At 43.9% G+C, this 17,958-nt stretch overlaps 1 protein-coding gene across 10 annotated transcripts in view; it reads left to right on the top strand.

Annotated features, from left to right (window-relative positions):
* The first annotated feature begins 9,636 nt into the window (after positions 1 to 9,636).
* EPB41L4B (erythrocyte membrane protein band 4.1 like 4B) overlaps positions 9,637 to 17,958 on the top strand; it is a 173,114-nt gene continuing 164,792 nt past the window's right edge. For 3 of the 10 annotated variants that reach the window (XR_009724039.1, XR_009724038.1, XM_061344299.1), the window contains exon 1: positions 9,641 to 10,044. Coding sequence is in view for 8 of the 10 variants with exons in the window: in XM_061344299.1 (XP_061200283.1) it covers positions 9,763 to 10,044 (282 nt within the window). In the remaining 2 variants the exon portion in view is untranslated. Of the gene's footprint in view, positions 10,045 to 17,958 lie in introns of all 10 variants that reach the window. The other 7 variants (XM_061344294.1, XM_061344293.1, XM_061344296.1 and 4 more) reach the window with 5 other exon arrangements.

Here is a 17,958-nt window from a genome sequence, read left to right as displayed (position 1 = left end):
TTGAGATTTGTAAAATTACACATTAGCTGATAGCTGGGATCTGTAATTGCACTGCTAACTGTGCCTGCCAAAGGAGGCAGAAGGAAGATTCAAGTTAGAAAGCCAAATGCAGACTATCATTCTTGTTAGTATGATCATTTGTTCTGTCCTGCATCAGCATTTAGGATCAGCATTTAGAATACACATTACCTGGCACTGGACTTCAAGGCTACCCACAGGCACCAGCAGCCCAGCTACCCATTTGTCTGATGCTGTGGAAAACTCAGCATCAGTGTTTCACAGGCTGCAGTGTCTGCTCAATCGGTGGTTGCACTCTGTAGTAAGGTTATTTATGATCTGGACTATGGCCACCTTCTTGCTCACCCTTTTCCTCCACGAGCTGCAGAAGCAGCCAGGGAGCTTTTCTCACCCCTCCTGACGCTTGCTCTGTATGTCAGAGAGGAAGGTATTACCCCTGAATGGCTCCCAGCTCTTCCAGTTGGCTGGGCAGAACTCCAGTTTGGGATCCAGTTTGGGATTGCTACCAGTCTTATCTAATCTACGGAGGTTTTTTGCCTTGAAGCCAGGCCTGAAGGGTTTTCGGTCTTCATGAGTGACTGGGATTTTTTTGTCTGACTTTTTACCAGAGGAGGCTATATCGCCCTGGGTTCCCTTTCTTGTTTTTATGTAAACAACTCTGTAGTCTGTGTAGATGTGCCTCAAGGCAGGTATAGGTACACTTTAGGAATTGAATAGATACCTCAGCCACACATTTAATCTTAGCAAGTAGGGAGTTGCTTCACCCTGCAAGATGGAGATGGCCCTTGTTATGTAGGTAAGATAAGAGGCAGTTTTCAGAGCTACATCTCAATTCTAGCTTACACTTGGCAGTGTTCCTATCTAAGTTATCTGAAACCTCTAAAGTGAGATCTTTCAGTTCAGTGTGCTTGAAAAAGAATCAGTTTTCATCCTTACAAAACCCTCAAATTTTCATGACTGGGCATGCTTAGTTTCAGCATTCGAGGGAAGGGAGATGCACGCGAGCCTATGACATGATGTTCAGAGAGAGCACACAGTGACAGTGATCTGGGAATCAGGCAAGGCTAAGCACAGTCCCATTTCTTCTGTTGCCCTGGAAAATAAAATGAGATAACCTTTTCTTCCCGTGCCTAAGCAGGTCTTCCATAGGCACTGCCTGACTGGCCGAGGGGGCCAGGCACATTCATCTACAACACAATTTTCTGACAAGCTGCTCTTTCAAAGAACTTGCACATCAACAAGTAAACACTCATCTCCATCCTATTTACTTTTTTTTTTAACCTGAGACATGAGTCTTCCTCCCACAGTGAAGGAACACTTGGTAAACTGACTGGGAGCCCAGCCGCTCCTAATATTAGCTTGCACCATCATGCAAATGCAGCCCTTGTGTTCCCACACTCTAGGGAGGGACGTGATCCCAGCTTCCCACTGCATCTAATAGATGCCTACAGCCCATGTCCTACTACCACTGAAAGCTGGATCACTGTGATGAGCATTTGTCTCTGCTTCAGTTCCGACTTGGTTTTGCTAGCCTCTGTCACTGGATGTACTTGTTGCAGCTGTGTTTGAGTCTCTGCTCCGGTTTTGAAATGCAGTAAAACATTAACTGCTGAGAATACACAACATCAGCTGCTAACATTTAAGAGAGATGGTGAAAGCAAGATTTTAATCGTAATGCTTTATCTCAATGTCTACATGTAAACCTAATTCAGTAACTTTCTGTTTACCTTTTCTGTATAACTATATAAACCTGCTCAGCTCAAAAGACACTGAAAACCCACAAAACCCTGGGTATTTTATTTTTCAATTTAAACTCCCAGCAACACTTAAGAAGACATTAAAGCTCCTGACAAAAATAAGCGGACTGTTTCTCCACATTCAACACACATACCAGTAGTGCACTGAACTTCTTTTTCACTTGGGTCAAGTAAACTATATTGGCTCCAGTTCTCCATTAAATAGGATCCTAGCCTGAACACACTGAAGCTTGAATACTACAGGGTTGAAGGTCGATAGATCCTACCATGTGGCTTGATGGTCCTGGGATAAATTTTGTGTAATTTATGCCCTGGCTGAGATGGTAACATAGTGCTGTACCCCTGTGGAAGACCAGATCTAGCAGAGCCAAGATCTCCCTTTTCTTCCCACCTCTCTTCAAAAAGCCCACTCACCTCCCCGAAGCACAGAAGGGGAGCAGCCAGCAAACCTCACTGCCAGCCACAGCCCCCGTTTCAGGGAAGCAGCTAGAAATCCTCCTCACTATCATCAATCCTCTGCATTGCTCCATGCAGGGCAACCTCGCTGGACAATGTTTACAGCTGTCTATTTTCCCATTTCATTTTGCTGAACTCTGATGGCAAGAATACTTAAATATCCAAACAGAGAATACTCCTGTTTGCCTGCCTGTTAGCACAAATTTTTATGCCTGCCTCCAAAACTGGAAACATGGGAATCAAACATCTGTTACGCTTTCAGCAGAGAGAGGGATCAGAGTGAGGTACAACTACTATAATTTTATTTCTGGCTCGGATTTTTTTCTTAATTGCCAAGAGTTTTAACACAATGATCTTACACACAATATAAAAGAACTTACATTTAAATAGGCTTACAATTATTTTCACTATATACTAATAATTTGGATGACACATGCCTTACTCTTTCATGAGCTGCCAAAGTAAAAAAAATCCCGTCTAGCCCAGCATACTTCTCTCTGCATGGCTTCACACCAGTGAACAAGAAAAGAATGCTCCCCAAATCTCCAAGCTTCACCTGAAGCCACTAGTGACTTTGCCATGTCTGCAAGTGGTCCCATCTATCAGGGTTTAAGACAGATGTTTGCTGCGCGGCAGCTGTTAGGAGAATTCATGTTCAAACTTGTAAAGGAGTCAGGCCACTGCGTCTGAAATATATATGCACCCAGTCAACTGAGTTCATGTGTGGCTGAAAGCATGACAAGTATTTAGGAGAAAATACCTATGGGGATTATTGTTCTTATAAAAACTAAAGGTATGTAAATGGATTTGTTCGTATCAGGCAGAATTCTCTTTATCAGTTGTGTTTGCTTTTAGAGTGATTTGATTTTTAGACAGATTTCTGGTGTGCCGTAAGCTGGACCACACTTATGAGAAATTTAGATAAAGAAATAGTCATTTCTGTCTCTTCATCAATATCTTCTAATATTGCCAAAGCTATCAAGCTTTCTTACGAAAATATCATAAAAAAAACATTTCTTTATAATTAAGTACTGGGATACATATAAGGAAAAGGATACATATACATATGACATTAACTGTCCTTTTCTTCTTAACTTGCCCTGATTAAGAAGTGGTCCCTAGCACTTCACTGTATGTCATTATGCAGCTCTGCCTTACAGAAAACATGTCGTTCTGTATCAGTGTATGACTTTTAAAAAATGAGAAAAAGATATTAATCTCTTTGCATGCTTGGGATTCACTGCCTATCCTCCTGATGAACTTCACAGGTTACAAATTTCCTTTAAGTGATGTAAGGAGGATCCTTCTGATCTTGCTGCATGCTCCAACCAGTCTTCATCAGTTTACTTTTGGGAAAGGGCTTCTGCGAACCTGCCAGAAGTTTTGCCCAGTGACTCCAACTGCTGAACCGCCATGAAGTATGGAAAAATCTCAAAAGGAAGATGAGATGAACCTTTTTCTACCCTCAGCAGCATCTTTCCGTGGTCTAAGCATCTCTCCACCTTACACTACCATCATCTGACAGAGGACCTAGAGAGAATAAAAATACTGTTAAATAAAAATGGGTTTATGTGACAACAGAAAAGAAAATAGCCTCAGGAGAACATTAGTGTTCTGAGGCTGTTACTGCAAGATCGCATAGGACAATGTATGTGGCACAGTGCAGAGCAGTAATAAGAAGGAAGTGTTTGCCAAGAAGGAACCTCTGTTGACAGTATATGTATACATTAATACTTGATGGAGGTGAAGGAGAGGAGAACGATTCAGAGAAGATTTCCTTCAGCTGGTGTTGTACTTCTGATGAAAAAAGACCTCCACAAACTCAGTAGGAAAGCAGGATGTCAGAAAACTTAAGTGATAAGTAGGTGTTAACAGATTTAATATCCTCAGAAGATTTTCCTACTCTGGGTCATATATTACAAAGAGGTACTGCACTCCAACCCTACCATGGATTTTTTTTGAACATAAAATAATCTTGGATTTGTGGCTGACAATCAAATTTGGAAGCTAAAGCCTGTATACACACAAAAGAGGACTGTACACTTTCCCATCAATGTGTCCTACAACAGAAATGAAAAGCCATACTGTGGGGTGAATAAGTGATTCAGTCCTCTTTCGATTTTCCTCTTTTGAACATCAATGCAGGTTCCACCTGAACGAGAGTCCTGTTCTGTGGGAAGTAGATGGCTTTATTTCACTTTATACTCAGGTTATCAGACAGACACTGACTGCATTTTAACGAATATATACTTTATTAAAATAAGCTGTTTGCTGCTTAGAAAAATGCAATTTCTAAAAAAAACAACAGTGACAGAACATTTCTACTTTATGATCTATTTAGTAATAATTCAACAGTTTGCTTCCATGTCTCTCAGTTTTCAGCAAAATCTGTGCTAGAAAATGTAAATTTACAAATTGGAAATAAAGATTGTATTCTTTCTTCTTATTTCTGTTTTTATTTAACCTACTGGCACTGATGGTTCAGTTTTTCAGTCTTGATTTTTCCTTCCATTTTTCTTGTTAGTGGTAGACATAGGACAAATAAACTGACTCAGCAGTCATGTCAGTGAATGCATCTTTTTCTTTTTTATTTTTGCTGCTTCTTTCTCTTTTGTTCCCTTAGAAATACTTTGCTTAACTCAGCTCTTCATTTGTTGACTAGTTTGTCGCAAACAAGCTCCCCTTCCTTCAGGTACAGTGCCCTGTCCTTCTGTCCCTTGTTCTATGACTCTGAGAACAGTTTAAGAGATGAAGAGTCCAAGTCTCCACATGAGAAGATGATCTTTCTGTTGCCAAAGCTGGCAACAATGTCCTGGCAGTGGAGTAAAAATTCTCAAGCAGCTGACTTAAGCTTCTTTTCATTATCCACATCTAATGTGAAGTTTATTCGTTATAACCTCCACCTTTGTTTTATTTCTAGGGTTATTTTTGATAAATACTGAAGGTTTCCAGGGGTTTTCATAACCAGCTCATTGCTCCATCACACCTATACAAGGTACCACTCAACATTGCTGTGTCAGTCAAAGGGCTCTTTATTGCAGAGATTCAGATCTTATCAATCCTTGCACAGCATAAGAAGCCATGGGTATCTCTTTTCAGTGGAGATACAGTTAAAAGACACATAATTACTGGCAGAAAATATTTCAAGGGAACATTACTGTTTCAGCATGTGATGCTTTTTTACAGGTAATATTCTGAGCAGTCTTCTAGGCTCCCCTAAGATTAATATCAAAACAGTTCACCAGTGCAAAGATGCCGGTTTTTCAGCTGAGCATCTGATATCTTTGCACTTTAACACAGCATTGAAAACTTTTTCGCTAATGCTTTAAACCTAATCATAGGTTTGAATACAAATAATTTCTATGCATTGAGGTCAGTACAAATCTGATAAAATCCTCACTAAAGGAAAGAACATCTGATTAAATAATATTGAACCTGCTTATTGTAGGCATTGCAAAGTGTTCACTCAGCAAGAAACTTTTTATTTCTGTAGATTTTCTAATGGAAAGGTTTTTGCTCTTACACCCTTATCGATAAACCTCTCCGGATATACTAGAACAGCTCTTTGAGAGGACAAACTTAGTCTTGGAATAAGCCACTTTTCTTATTTATTCTGACAGAAAGAAATTTTGTCCCCAGAACATAAGGATTGTCATGACCAGCAATAGCTGCCAAAATTCATGCCTACTGTAACAATGGTATTATTCCAAATGGAGAAATATTAAGTTTTTATGCTAATGCAGTTCTTTTGTAACGCACTGGGGAGATAGTTGATGCAGTATAAAGGAAAACCCAGCCTATAATTGTGTGGTACCTTTTGCAGGAATCATCCACTAGCCCCAGCATCACGGCCATACCATTTACAAAATGGCATTCTGACTATCCAAATTCATACTTCCATGACAATTATATAAGAGGGATTCTTAGTATTATTTTTTTTCTGCTGCTAAACAGCCACTGCATTTCAGTGTTGGTGAAATAGTTCTACATATCATTCTCTTTTTTTTTTTTTTTTCCTAAATAAAAGTGCTTTGGGCTCTCTCTAGCTGAAAGACGGCACAGAAGTGCAAATGATCCTTAGCTATGTAACTCAGAATTACCTTTGCATTTTATTCTTGATGTTTATATAAAGCAATCCTGAAAAACAGAGGCATTAAGCCTGACATGCTTTTGGGGAAAATAAACAGATAGAACTGCCAATTGCTACATGAATGTAATCCAATGAGTGCTCATGCTGAAATCCTGAATCTCCTTTTCTTTTTTTTTTGACAAAAGTGTTTAATTACAAGCTTAGAAAACAAAACCCAGTAAATTCATACCCTAAAGTTTGAGTGAATGTATTTGTTACAAGTTTCTTTCCCCTCCCCAGTTTTATTAACACAGACACTTACGGGACTGTTAGCAGTTTCCTCCCCATCCCCATTCAGGTGGCTGCCACCATTAGGAAACTTTCAAACAGCAATCAGACAAATTTGAACAAAACCAAAACTCTGAACTGACAGGGCAAGAATAAAGGGCTTATCATGCTTTTATTTTGCTATTTAGCCATGACCAGCAATACTGCCTCCAATGCTTATAGATCCCCCATCTTGCTGTCGCTACTCAAATGTCAGGATTTTGACAAATACTCTCCCATTTACATACTGCTTAGCACTATGGCAAAATCACTGCAAAGGCTGGTTGCCTGCGAGGGTTGCTACTAGAACTATGATAATGGTCAGTACAACTAGGTCACCACCTTTCCCATGGCAGCAATCAAATACTCCATCAGATGTAGATGTTTAAATGGATAAATATTTTGATAAAGATTTAAAAGTAATGCCCTTAACTACAGTACAGCTAAGGATCACAGCAGTTTCTGCTTGTGCTTCTCATTGAAAAGCAAGCAAGTAGCAGGTACTCTGAGGAGGGACTGCAGGGCAGAGGCACCAGCAAACTAAACCACTTTAGGGTTTGCCCACCTGAAAATGGAGAGAGGATGTAGATGGGTGGAATGTATAAATACAATCCAAATGTAAATACTAGTTTAAATACCTCTCATCTTGCAGTAAATGTATCATGACACCCCCAGTACCCACAGTTGCTCAAGCCTCTTGTTTCAGGGCTAAAGATAGCTCTGCTCTTAACATGAGACAAAATACTGGTGGAATTGTTTTACTCCAGAAGAGGCCGGGTACTGAAGAACAAGCTTTATGTCCTCCCACCACCAGCTCCTTCAGGAAGATCCTCTACCATGAGCATTATCTCATATTCTTACTATGAGATTCAATGGGACCTCAGCATCTCTATGGCAGTTCTGTAAATACAGCACTGCCTCTGGGGTATGACCACTATGGCCCATACTCTGTGTGCTGCTAATGCAAGTCAAGCAAGCCTAAGTTTATGTATTTACAAATACCAGACTTCTATTTTCATGACAAAAGTTGAAAGATTCAAACGGCTGAAGTTCTTTACAGCTTTACAGCTGAGTAAATAAGCTTTTTAGCATTGCAAAGACTTGCTCAGTTTTCTGCCAGGCCAGACCTGACTGATGCCCACCTCCCTTCCACCCCCCTCTCCTTTGGACCAGGATTGCTGTTGCTTTGTCAAGAGACAACAGTATTTCTGCTGAATTTCTAACCCTTAAGATCATTTGTGTTGCTTATGGTATGCAAATGAGCTTCATGGGACTGTGATGTCTTCATAGAATCATAGAATGGTTTGGGTTGGAAGGGACCTTAAAGATCATCCAGTTCCAACCCCCTGGCATGGGCAGGGACACCTTCCACTGCACCAGGCTGCTCCAAGCCCCATCCAACCTGGCCTTGAAATCTTCCCAGTATTCAAGGCAGTGACAGAATCCCAAGGTATGCTGCACAGGATCTGAAAGATATTCTAATTCTGCTCCTAATGCAAAGAAAAAAAATTAGGAAAAAGCCCAAAATAAGTGTCTGCTCTTGATATGAACACTAGCAGGCAAAGATCAGCACCTTTCCACTCTGTTTCTAGAAAAGCTCTTTTATTCAGCTGCACAGTGCAAAAGGGCTGGGTGCGCATCTTTGCCAAAGACCATGCAATTTAGTGATAGTCTCAGCTGATGAGACACTTCAAGACCTGATCTAGTGCATTGGAGAAACATGGAAAAGGATGCAGAAGCAGCAGGTAGTTACCTAACACTACCAAGTCTCAGTAAAGAAAAGTGACAAGCTGAGACATTTTGGCAGGCTTTCTGAATACCTAATAGGCAATGCTTGTGTAAACCAGCCTGGAAGCAAGGTTAGTAAACCCACAGCAGAAAAAAAGGAACCCACCAAACTTTAGAAGCAGCAATTTTAGCTCAAAGCCCCTTAGATCACATCTGACCATAGGGTGCCATTAGTCCTACTGATTGTGTCCATTCACGTCCAGTATTTTCTATATGGCAACTAAACAAAAGTGCTCCTGCCCGACCCAGAATAACTAAATATTTAACTTATTGGAAGAGCGACTGCGTGAGAGTGTTTGTACCTATGGAGTTGCTATGACACTTAAATAAACACGTACTGCTTCCTCACAGCTGCAGAAACTAAAGGGAGCGAAACCCCAGGAAGGTTTGGCTAGCCCGCTTTACCACGGGATCACATTCTAGTACGTTTCCTCAAATCACCAGACCACGTTGACTGCAAAGGCAAATGCGGGCGCGTTTTCACACACTAGGCAGATGCGTTTGTGCTCAAGGGCTACAGGCAGCAGCACCACCGGCGATGGTGCGAGAAGCGGTGCGGTGTCCTCCTCCCTCTCCCTGCGGAACGCGCCGCTTCAGCCTCCCCCGGGATTGTTACTTCTCCATCCCCGCTTGTCGTTATTTCGCTATTAACCTCCCCCGTCCCCTCTCTCGCCCGTCCGAAGGGGCGGAAGCGGCAGACGGAGGGAGGGAACGCAGGGCGGGCGCAAAGCAGAAAGCGCGACGCGAAGGACGGGCCGCCCACGGCCCCCGAGTGCGCGGCTGGGCGGCAGGTCCCGGCGGGCCGCTCCCCGGAGCGGAGCCAGCACCCGGAGGCGGCAGCCCCAGCTGCAGGCCTGATCGGCCCGGGGGCGTTGGCGAGGGGCAGCCACCGCCCCAACGGCCAGCGTGATCGTTCCGACCACCGCAGCGCCGGGGCAGTTGCTGGAGGAGCGGCGCGCCTCGGCACTGCTCTCTCTGCGCTGCAGTGCTGCGGCCGGCGGCGAGCGGGGCTGAGGCGCCGGGACCCGGCGGGTCAAGGGCCACCGCCCCACCGCCACCACTACTACTACTACCACCACCACTACAGGTGGGCTCCCGGCTGCCGCCTCAGTAGCTCCCCCTGCCCGCCGCTTGGGTTCCCCCACCTCAGCGGCGGCAGGAGGGGCCGCAGCGCGTCCCGCCCTGCCGTGCCGGTGGCGGGCGGCGCTGCAGAGGGCGGGGCGGCCGGCGGGCGGCGCGGGCTGGCTCCCGGCGGGCGGCGCTGCTGCGTTGCCCTGGGAGGCGCCGCGGGCCGGGCGCGGAGCTGCGGGCTCGGGGGTGTGAGCGGCCGGGCAGGGCGCCCCCAGGATGCTGCGGTTCCTGCGCAGGACCTTTGGCCGGCGGTCGATGCAGCGCTACGGGCGAGGAGCCGGGCGCGGAGGGCTCGGCGGCGAGGGGGACGAGCGGGACGGGGGGCTGCGGGGAGCAGCCGCCGTCGGCTCGGGAGGCTTCCCCTCCTCGCCGCACCCCGGAGGGGTCGCGCACAGCGCTGGAGCCCCCGTCCACATCCCAGCGGCCGGCGGCAATAAGCTGGTGCTGCAGTGCCGCGTCCTTCTCCTGGACGGGACCGAAGTCAGCGTGGAGCTGCCGGTGAGTAACGTGCGCTCTCGTCCCCAGCTTGCGGAACGGCTCTTGCATCTCCCCTCTCCCCTCCTCCGCATCGTTCCCCCCTTCCTGGTGACAGGCACCTGCGAGTGCCCCCCGCCGGCTGCACAACATGCGCCGTTCTCCGGGCAAGCCTCGCTAGTTTCGTCTTTCCCTCTGCGGGCGTCCTGGCCTGCCTGCCTGCACCTGCTCCCAGGTGGGCGCCCAGTCGCCCCGCCATGACCGCCGCTCCGCTCGCCCCCCGCTTCCTGCCGGCTAAAGCTGCCTGCCTCCCTCTTCCTTTTCCCCAGAGCGAGCGTGGAGGTGGGCACCTGCTCTCCTCCCCCTCCGCAGCCAGTAAACAGCCCCCTGCGGCGATGCCTTCAGCAGCGCCGCTCCGGGTGGGATCGCCCCTGTGGTGCGGGCGCTACCTGTGTGCGTCCCTGACTGGGGGAGAGGGGATTGCCCGCATATCCCGCTCGGCGGCACCGCCAGCCTTGGGGGGTACCGGGGCGAGGGGACGGGAACTGGAGCGCTCTGAGAAGGAGCGGTGCCTTTAGCCTCCGCAGCCGGCCGCGGCGGCCCCAGCCCGGCAGGCAGCACTTGTGGCGCCGGCGGGGAGCGCAGCGGGGCGAGGCCGGCTGTGAGGCGAGCCCGCGCTGCGCCCACCGCGGCGGGGGGCGGCCGGGGCGCCGCCTCTTCGTGTCTTGTTTCTCTCCAGCCCCCGTGCCGGTGGGAGGAGAGCGGGGCTGGCCGGGGGGGGCTGCGGCGAAGAGCCGCATTGCCATCGGCCTGCGGGGTGCTGCCCCTGTCCCGGGCAGGTGTCCGGACCGTGAGGGGAAGGCCGCCCGAGTGCATCGCCGCTGTCCTGGGTGACCCCTGCTGCTCCGGGGCGGCCGGGCAGTCCGCGGCTCAGGGGGCGGGGGGCCGGGTCCGCGGTCCGGGCGGGTGCGCGAATGGTGCCGGTGCTGAACTTTCCCCCTCCTGCTGCCCTGCTGGAGGAATGAGGAAGGGCCGGTGCCGGCCTGCTTAGTGAACTTGGGCCGCATTTGTAGGTGTGTTGGCATCCCCGGAGCCCGTTGTGTATCCTCTTATTTCTCTTACAGGAAGTTGCACGGTGTATATTATTAATATGTAAGAGTTTGCATTGTGCCAGACGTTTATTCCCCACAGCTGCTAAACACTTGATACGCGTCCATTCTTGCTGACTTTTCCTGTCCCTCTTGAAAACCACGCTTCCCGTGAAATAGGATGGAAGTTTATCATAATTGAAAAACATGTAGTCTTCTTTCCATTCCAGCCCAAATAATCACCAGCCATTAAGGCTGGTCTGCAAAAACAGGTGGAGGAACTTACTAATAAGAAGCGTCACAGTCTAATAAATTCCAATTTAATTTATTCTCCAGTAATGTAAAGGAGATAGTTGGATTATTTTTTTATAGCACTTTTTGAATCTTGTTAGGTGCCTTTCATATTAATAATTGTGTATATTGGCATCAATTTACTAAAACATGGGATTTGGCAACCCTGTGATTTCTGTTTAAAAGAAACTGAAAAGATGGAGTAAGACTCTTACAAGTGAATGTAGAAGTATGTGAATAGAGCCATCTAGAGATGCTTGCTGTAGAATTATCTGGCCTCTCTTACCTTACAGATTAGGTTGTGCATTTACAGATACTGGAGATGCTAGTATGTTTCCTGTCATCACATCTCCTTCATAACTTGCTGCAGTCCTTCTAACATCCTGGCACAAATAATTTTCTAAAAATGACATGATGGATGTTATCAGCATGCTAAGGATTTGCTTATAGAGGTCTTCATAGTTAAGTTCAGTAAATATTTTGCTTGAGGTTATACTCCTGATTTATCAAGAGTTCAGCTTTTGCTGTAGAGCCTGCTTAAGATGATCTTTGGTTCTGAAGCACCAGAAAATGAGGTGATGGCAGTCATTGTAGTCCTTGAGGGTTGAAAGTAGATGGGAGCATCTGCTTGGTCTTGCTTTAATTTGACCTCCAAAGGAAGCCTAAGCTGCCAGTGTTTGCAGAATGTGAGCTGCACATGTGGGGGCTGTAGTTCATTTGTCTGAAGCTGGGGTAAGAAGTTGGTATTTTTTTTTTCCACTGAAATATCTAGACTGGTGGAGGGCTCTGGAGCACGTAATAGCTGTTAATATTTTCAGGATTAAATACTGTTCTGTTGAATTACATATCTGTTCTTCATGCTTTTTCCCTTTCTTTCACAGAAAGTAACACCCACACTGAGAGTCAGAAAAACTGAAAGAGGCGTTGCACCATTTATAGCAGTTCATCAGTAAAGTTTCTCTGAGCTTTGCAGCTCTAGATTTTATGGCCTGCAACAGAACGTGCTTCAAATGCTCTGAAGTGGTGTTACAGGACCAGTTAAGCTGAATGAATCAAGTAGCATCTTTTCCATTAAAAAATAAATAGTGTATGATGGTTTCTCTCCATTTCAGCTCAAATCTTATGGAAAAGGAGGGAATGTGAGCTTCATCAGCAGTGAGCAGCTGATGTCAAGTATGGAGGTAATTGCAGAGGACTTTGCTGTGCTGCTGATTGTGTCTGCAAGCACTTTTCAGGAGATACTGGCATCTGTAAAATGTGCTCTTTTTACTACCCAGTAACGTTACACCCAGGTTGTCTTACCAGTGGAAAAAGGAACTTGATGATACTAGGACATGATACTCTTGAAACTGCAACTTTTTAGACTGGTATCTAGGGCTTCATTTAGTAGTCATTGAAAGGTTTATTAGATTTTAAAGACTACAGGGTCTGTTTGTTTGGAAGAATGACAGAAAAGATGAGACTGATGGAAAAATGTGTAGAAAAAAAAAACCTGTTTTAGAGGTTTTTGTTGTTGTCCTGTTTTGTTGTTTTAAGCATTCAAGTAAAGCTAAGTCCTTGGAGCTTTTGCCCAGGCTAAATGTAGCATGCTCTGCCACAGTGTTTTCTTATATGTGGGGGCTGATGGTGGAGTTGGAAAAATAAATCCTACATCAGTAAGTTGGTCACTGTGTTTGGGGCTAACATTTTCATTTGTGAGATACTGTCTGTATTGGAAACTGCACATCTAGTATGCTCTTGTCTGCTCATGCTGATAACAGAAATGAAGATCTACCCTTCTAATCTATCCTCCCCTTCTAAGGAATCCTTCCTTAGCTTGTTCTCCTTTAGGCTGCATAGTGATATTGTGACCACTGTCACCTTTCTTCTCTATTTGCCTTTCCATGCCCACTTCCTTCTGGGGCATGTGTACTTCATTCGTTTTACTGTATGTCCTCTGCCCCCAGACTACCCCGTCTCCTAGCCTGCTGTCCTGCAGAGCTTTCACTTGTAGGTGTTCTCTGGTTTCCCTAAACTTGTTTTCCACCCACCTGTCCCTTTACAAATGTCAGCATAAAATTATTCTGAGCACTGCAGAAACCCCTGGACAGTGGTTTCTATACTCAGCTTCTTGCATGAAATTTCAAGGATTGCTTAATGAATGATGCTTTTTTTGTTCACTCGTAAGGCAAGAATCGTGTACTTTGAAAGTATCCTTTCTAAAACAGATAATGCACTGGATGGCTTTTTAAACCCATGAGCTCCTCAGGGCCCTGTTATTGAATATGAGATGCTATTAAGGTTGGATCTGTTGTGTAGGAGTGAGTGGCAGTTGACCAGTTCTGTTGCTGTGGGGTGATTTCCCATGGGAAGGGAAGCATAAATGGTGCCATTACTTCCTCTTGACCTGATGTCACATGTCTGCGCATTTGAAATCTGGTTATAAAAATTGATGCAAGGAGAAAAATACTTGTATTGCAAGCCATCATTTCCTTCCTCTCACACAGATATCCATGTATGTCTTTTTACCACTGAGAACCTATTCAGTATCTTTTATGTTGCATCTTCACTTACATAGGAGGCTGTTACTTGTTCAGGGTTTGTAGCTCAGCTGTATGTAGATGGAAGGCCACTTGCTCACTGCTGTCAAAGTGATCCAGCCTCTGTTTTCTGGAGGATTCATAACTTTAATGAAAGACAAACTGGTTATGGGTGATGTTGTCTTCTCACATAAAGAAGGCAGGGAAAGATCATTGACATTTACGAAGCGATGATGATGCCTGCTACTTAATACGTAAACGGAACGGACTATAGATGGCTTTCAGATGAGGCCCAAAAGTCAAATCTTTGTTGACTTTCAGACATGGTTGTTGGCATTTCTAAAACTGGAGTCTCTGATTTTTAATTCAGTGTATCTTATGAAAGCTTAAAGGGAGGATATGAAAGATGGCTATTCAGTGGGAGTGTCCAGAGTAGCAGGAATTAATGTCCCTTCTCTTAATGCCACTGAAAACAGTATTCTGTGCTAAGGTGGAGGAAGGCAGGAGGGGAATGAACACAGGTAAGGTGTTTCTGGGTTTGTGTAATGTAAGTGGGATAAAAAGGAGCAATGGTAAACTTACCCTATTTGGAAATCCTCATCCTGCAAAGCAAATACAGATTACATTTTCTGTGACATGAAGCTACAGCAGTCAATGTGTTGTTTGTTATAAATACTCCTTTCTAAAAATCTGCTTGCTCTGATAAATTTCTGTGCTGTTATGAATGTCATTGCAAAGACCTGTGTGATGTATTTGAAGAATGATGTTTAATGATTAAACTAATGAACAAGAAAACTATAACTGTTCAAATCTATGACTTGTTTTCAGATGGATAGCTTTTGTATTGTTTCTTTGCCTTCCTTTTTAGTGTATTTTTTTTTTAATAATTGTTTCAGCTGCTATGGAAACACTTCAGGATAGGGATAGTAAATATTCTTCCCTACTCTTTTCTCATCTCTGGTCTTCTTTTTGTTGTATTTTTTTCTTGCTGGAGTAACATGAAAATAAAAAATCTGTTATCTGGCCTCTATGCTTTCATCAAAGGTAAATGTAAAATTAACTCTTGAGTAGTCATCTCCATCTTACAATTACTGGTTAACATATTTTATTTGCTAAAATTACAAATATTGGGAGAGAATTGCAACTCATTTTTTTTGTCTCTTTTACATCACACGTGACTTCCTAATAGCATTTCAGGAATATTAACTCTAGAGAAATGCACTAATACGTATGTAGACACTTGGGTTCAAGTAGTTCTCTGGAGCCTCCTAATTGAGGAGTTACCTTCCACCCAGATAGATAAATTCCATGAGATGGGGAACAGGACTTTGTATTAATTTTTAAAGTTTTTGTCACTTACAAAAGTGATAATATGCCTTCTTTATGCAGAAACTACCTTTCAACAACATAAAATTAGAATTCTTGCTGGAAAGCATTAAAAGCATATTTGCAGCAATGGAATGCCTCTTATGCCAATGAAGTCCTGTGGGCACTAGCACCTGTAGTCCGCTTCATACCAGATCAAGCTCCATTTTTAGAAGGGATTGGGTATTTTTGCTTCTGCAGCTCATGTTGAAATGCTTTTTCATGACCTTGCAGCTCAGATCAAGTAAATGTAGCTACAACTTAATGTATTGTCTTCTGGCAGTAGCCTTTAATTATGTTATCCATGTACATTGATGCATTGCTATGAAGAGTATTCATAGTAGAATCACATATAGAATCGGGGACATACACAGCCCCAGAGAAATAGGAATGAGATGGGGTATGCACGTGTGACCGCAGCTGTGCTTCAGAAATGCAGTGCTAGGTTCCTAAGAGAGAAGAGGGAATTTTAGTCCCTTCGTGTACTGATCAAACATCCCAAATAAATCTACAGCAGATAAAAGACATTTCAACACTATGTTGTAGAAGAGGGAGACAATGGACAGCGTTTTGTTTTGGCATATGTTAGTTCCATTAGTTATTTACGGAAACCAAAACCATTTCTTAGTGCAATACAGATTGACAGGATAACAGGACTACTGCTACAGAGAGTTGACAACCAGAGGGGGAAAAAGACAATGATGGCAGTAGTATATAGCAAAGACAAAAGTATCAGCACCTGGTACTAATTCTCTGATGGAGAGCTTATGTATCTGAAGAGATGAGGAGAAGATAAGGTTGTTGGATGCATTATTTTGGAAGCCTTTTTACAATGGACTAGAATACAGCTATGTTAAGGAAAGTAATCATGTGCAAAGTCAGTGTGGCTGGGCCTCTTTTTGTCAGCACAGAAATGCAGTTTGGTAGCAGCTGTTTGCAGTAGGTGTAACTACATGATTATAAACGCTGGAGAAACTCTGAAGACCCCCATGGATTTGAATGGAGATGCTCTATAAGCAAGAATCTTTCAGAATAGTTAGAAAATAACTATATATATATATGGTTTTTAATCAACAGTGAACACCTATTATGTTGGGTTTTGTTGTGTAGTTTCAGGCTCATAATAGTGGTCCTGAAAAGGAAGAAGAATGGTTATGTAAAAAGATCCTACGAGATGGGAAATAGGAGCAAAGAGACTTTGGAAATACAGCCCATATAGAAGAGGGAACAGAGGACTAGTATTTTTGGAGGTATATTGTCAATCCATCCTTTCTGAAATTATGAGGAGACAGATGTCTCTACTCTTGCTTCTCTCTGCATGCTTTTCTTCATGTGCTTCCTCATTCTTCTACTTGTGGCGCCTCTGTAAATATCTTTTTTTCCTGTAACTTTCTCCAAAAGTCTGGTTTCATTTAGTGTCTCTCCTTCTCCAAGCATAGGTCCATTTCCCAGTTCAGGGCTTCTGTTTTTTAAATTCCCAGCCATTTCCACTTACCCTTCTCCTTTGCAGTCTTCTCCCTAAGCAATTCTCTATACTTTTTCTGTGGGTATGGTCTGTATTACTAGCACGATACCTACTGAGTTGGGTTGTTACTATTATTTATTTTCTTTTAATATAACAACCCAACTCGGTAGGTATCGTGCTAGTAATACAGATTTCTTTTAGTTTTGTGGGGTTATTTTACCCTACTCTGTTTTTCCCAATCTGTAAAAGCAGTTTGCCTACCAAGAGCAGCTACATAAACTGTGAAGCAGTTCACCATGGAGGATCTCTTCTGGGAGACACTTCAAAGAGCACTAGAGGTCTGCTTCCTTCTGGACTGTGTCTCAAGCACAGTTCTCTGTCCCATTCCCTCCTATCAGTTTAGGTAATTTCTGTGGTTTTCTGAAGTCCTGTTCCTTCCCCATTCAGTTAAATTTCCCAGCTGTGGCCATGGGTCTATGGCTAGTTCAGCAGCTCATTTAGGGAGCTTAACTAGCCAAGTGCCATGTCTGTCAGGGCACAGGTGATGTATCTGACCACTTGTCCTGACCATTCCCAGTTGTAGGGCGGATACTCGGGGAACATAGGTAGCGATTGGTGGAAAAATTCAGTCAAAGATTAAACTTCCTCACTTTAAAATTGGATGTTTTTGTATGAGACAACAAAACTGGACCTGAAAACTCAGATGGTGTGGAAAGGAGGTTGAGAAAAGGAAGAACATACGTGTAGTTGAATTTGTAGACCCTTTGCAAAGTAAAATATAAGTACAAATAATTTCTTTATTTTTTGCTAGAAGGATGAAGTCGACAGCTGTTAACTGTACGTACAGTCTTGCTGGGTTAGTATTTTAAGTCACTTAAGAAACACATGGGGTTTTTTAGTATTTGTTTTCCAATGTAGACTGTGGTTCTTTTATTCTTTTATTAGATGTTATGTTCTTTCTGCATTAGAAATACAAGGTTTGGAGGGTATTGAAGTGTTTAGAGTGACCATCTGCTCTTCATTTGACTTGCTATTTCCATTTATTTCTATGCATCAATTTAAGTATGTCCCAGACCATTAGCTATATAGCAATGAGATTATTTTGAAATAGTTGTTCAAGTTCCAGAGTCAGACTCCAGCTATGAAGCATGAAAAAATATTAAGGATTAATTTATATTATCTGTTTTTTATTTGTACAGATTCAGGTTAT

This window comes from Neopsephotus bourkii, unplaced genomic scaffold (genome assembly GCF_033783945.1).
Source record: "Neopsephotus bourkii isolate Nb327-2 ecotype Australia unplaced genomic scaffold, CSIRO-AGI_Nbou_v1 NB_207, whole genome shotgun sequence".
NCBI classification, from domain to species: domain Eukaryota; kingdom Metazoa; phylum Chordata; class Aves; order Psittaciformes; family Psittacidae; genus Neopsephotus; species Neopsephotus bourkii.
Note: the sequence above shows the minus strand (reverse complement) of the source record. Positions and strands in the feature narration are given on the sequence as shown.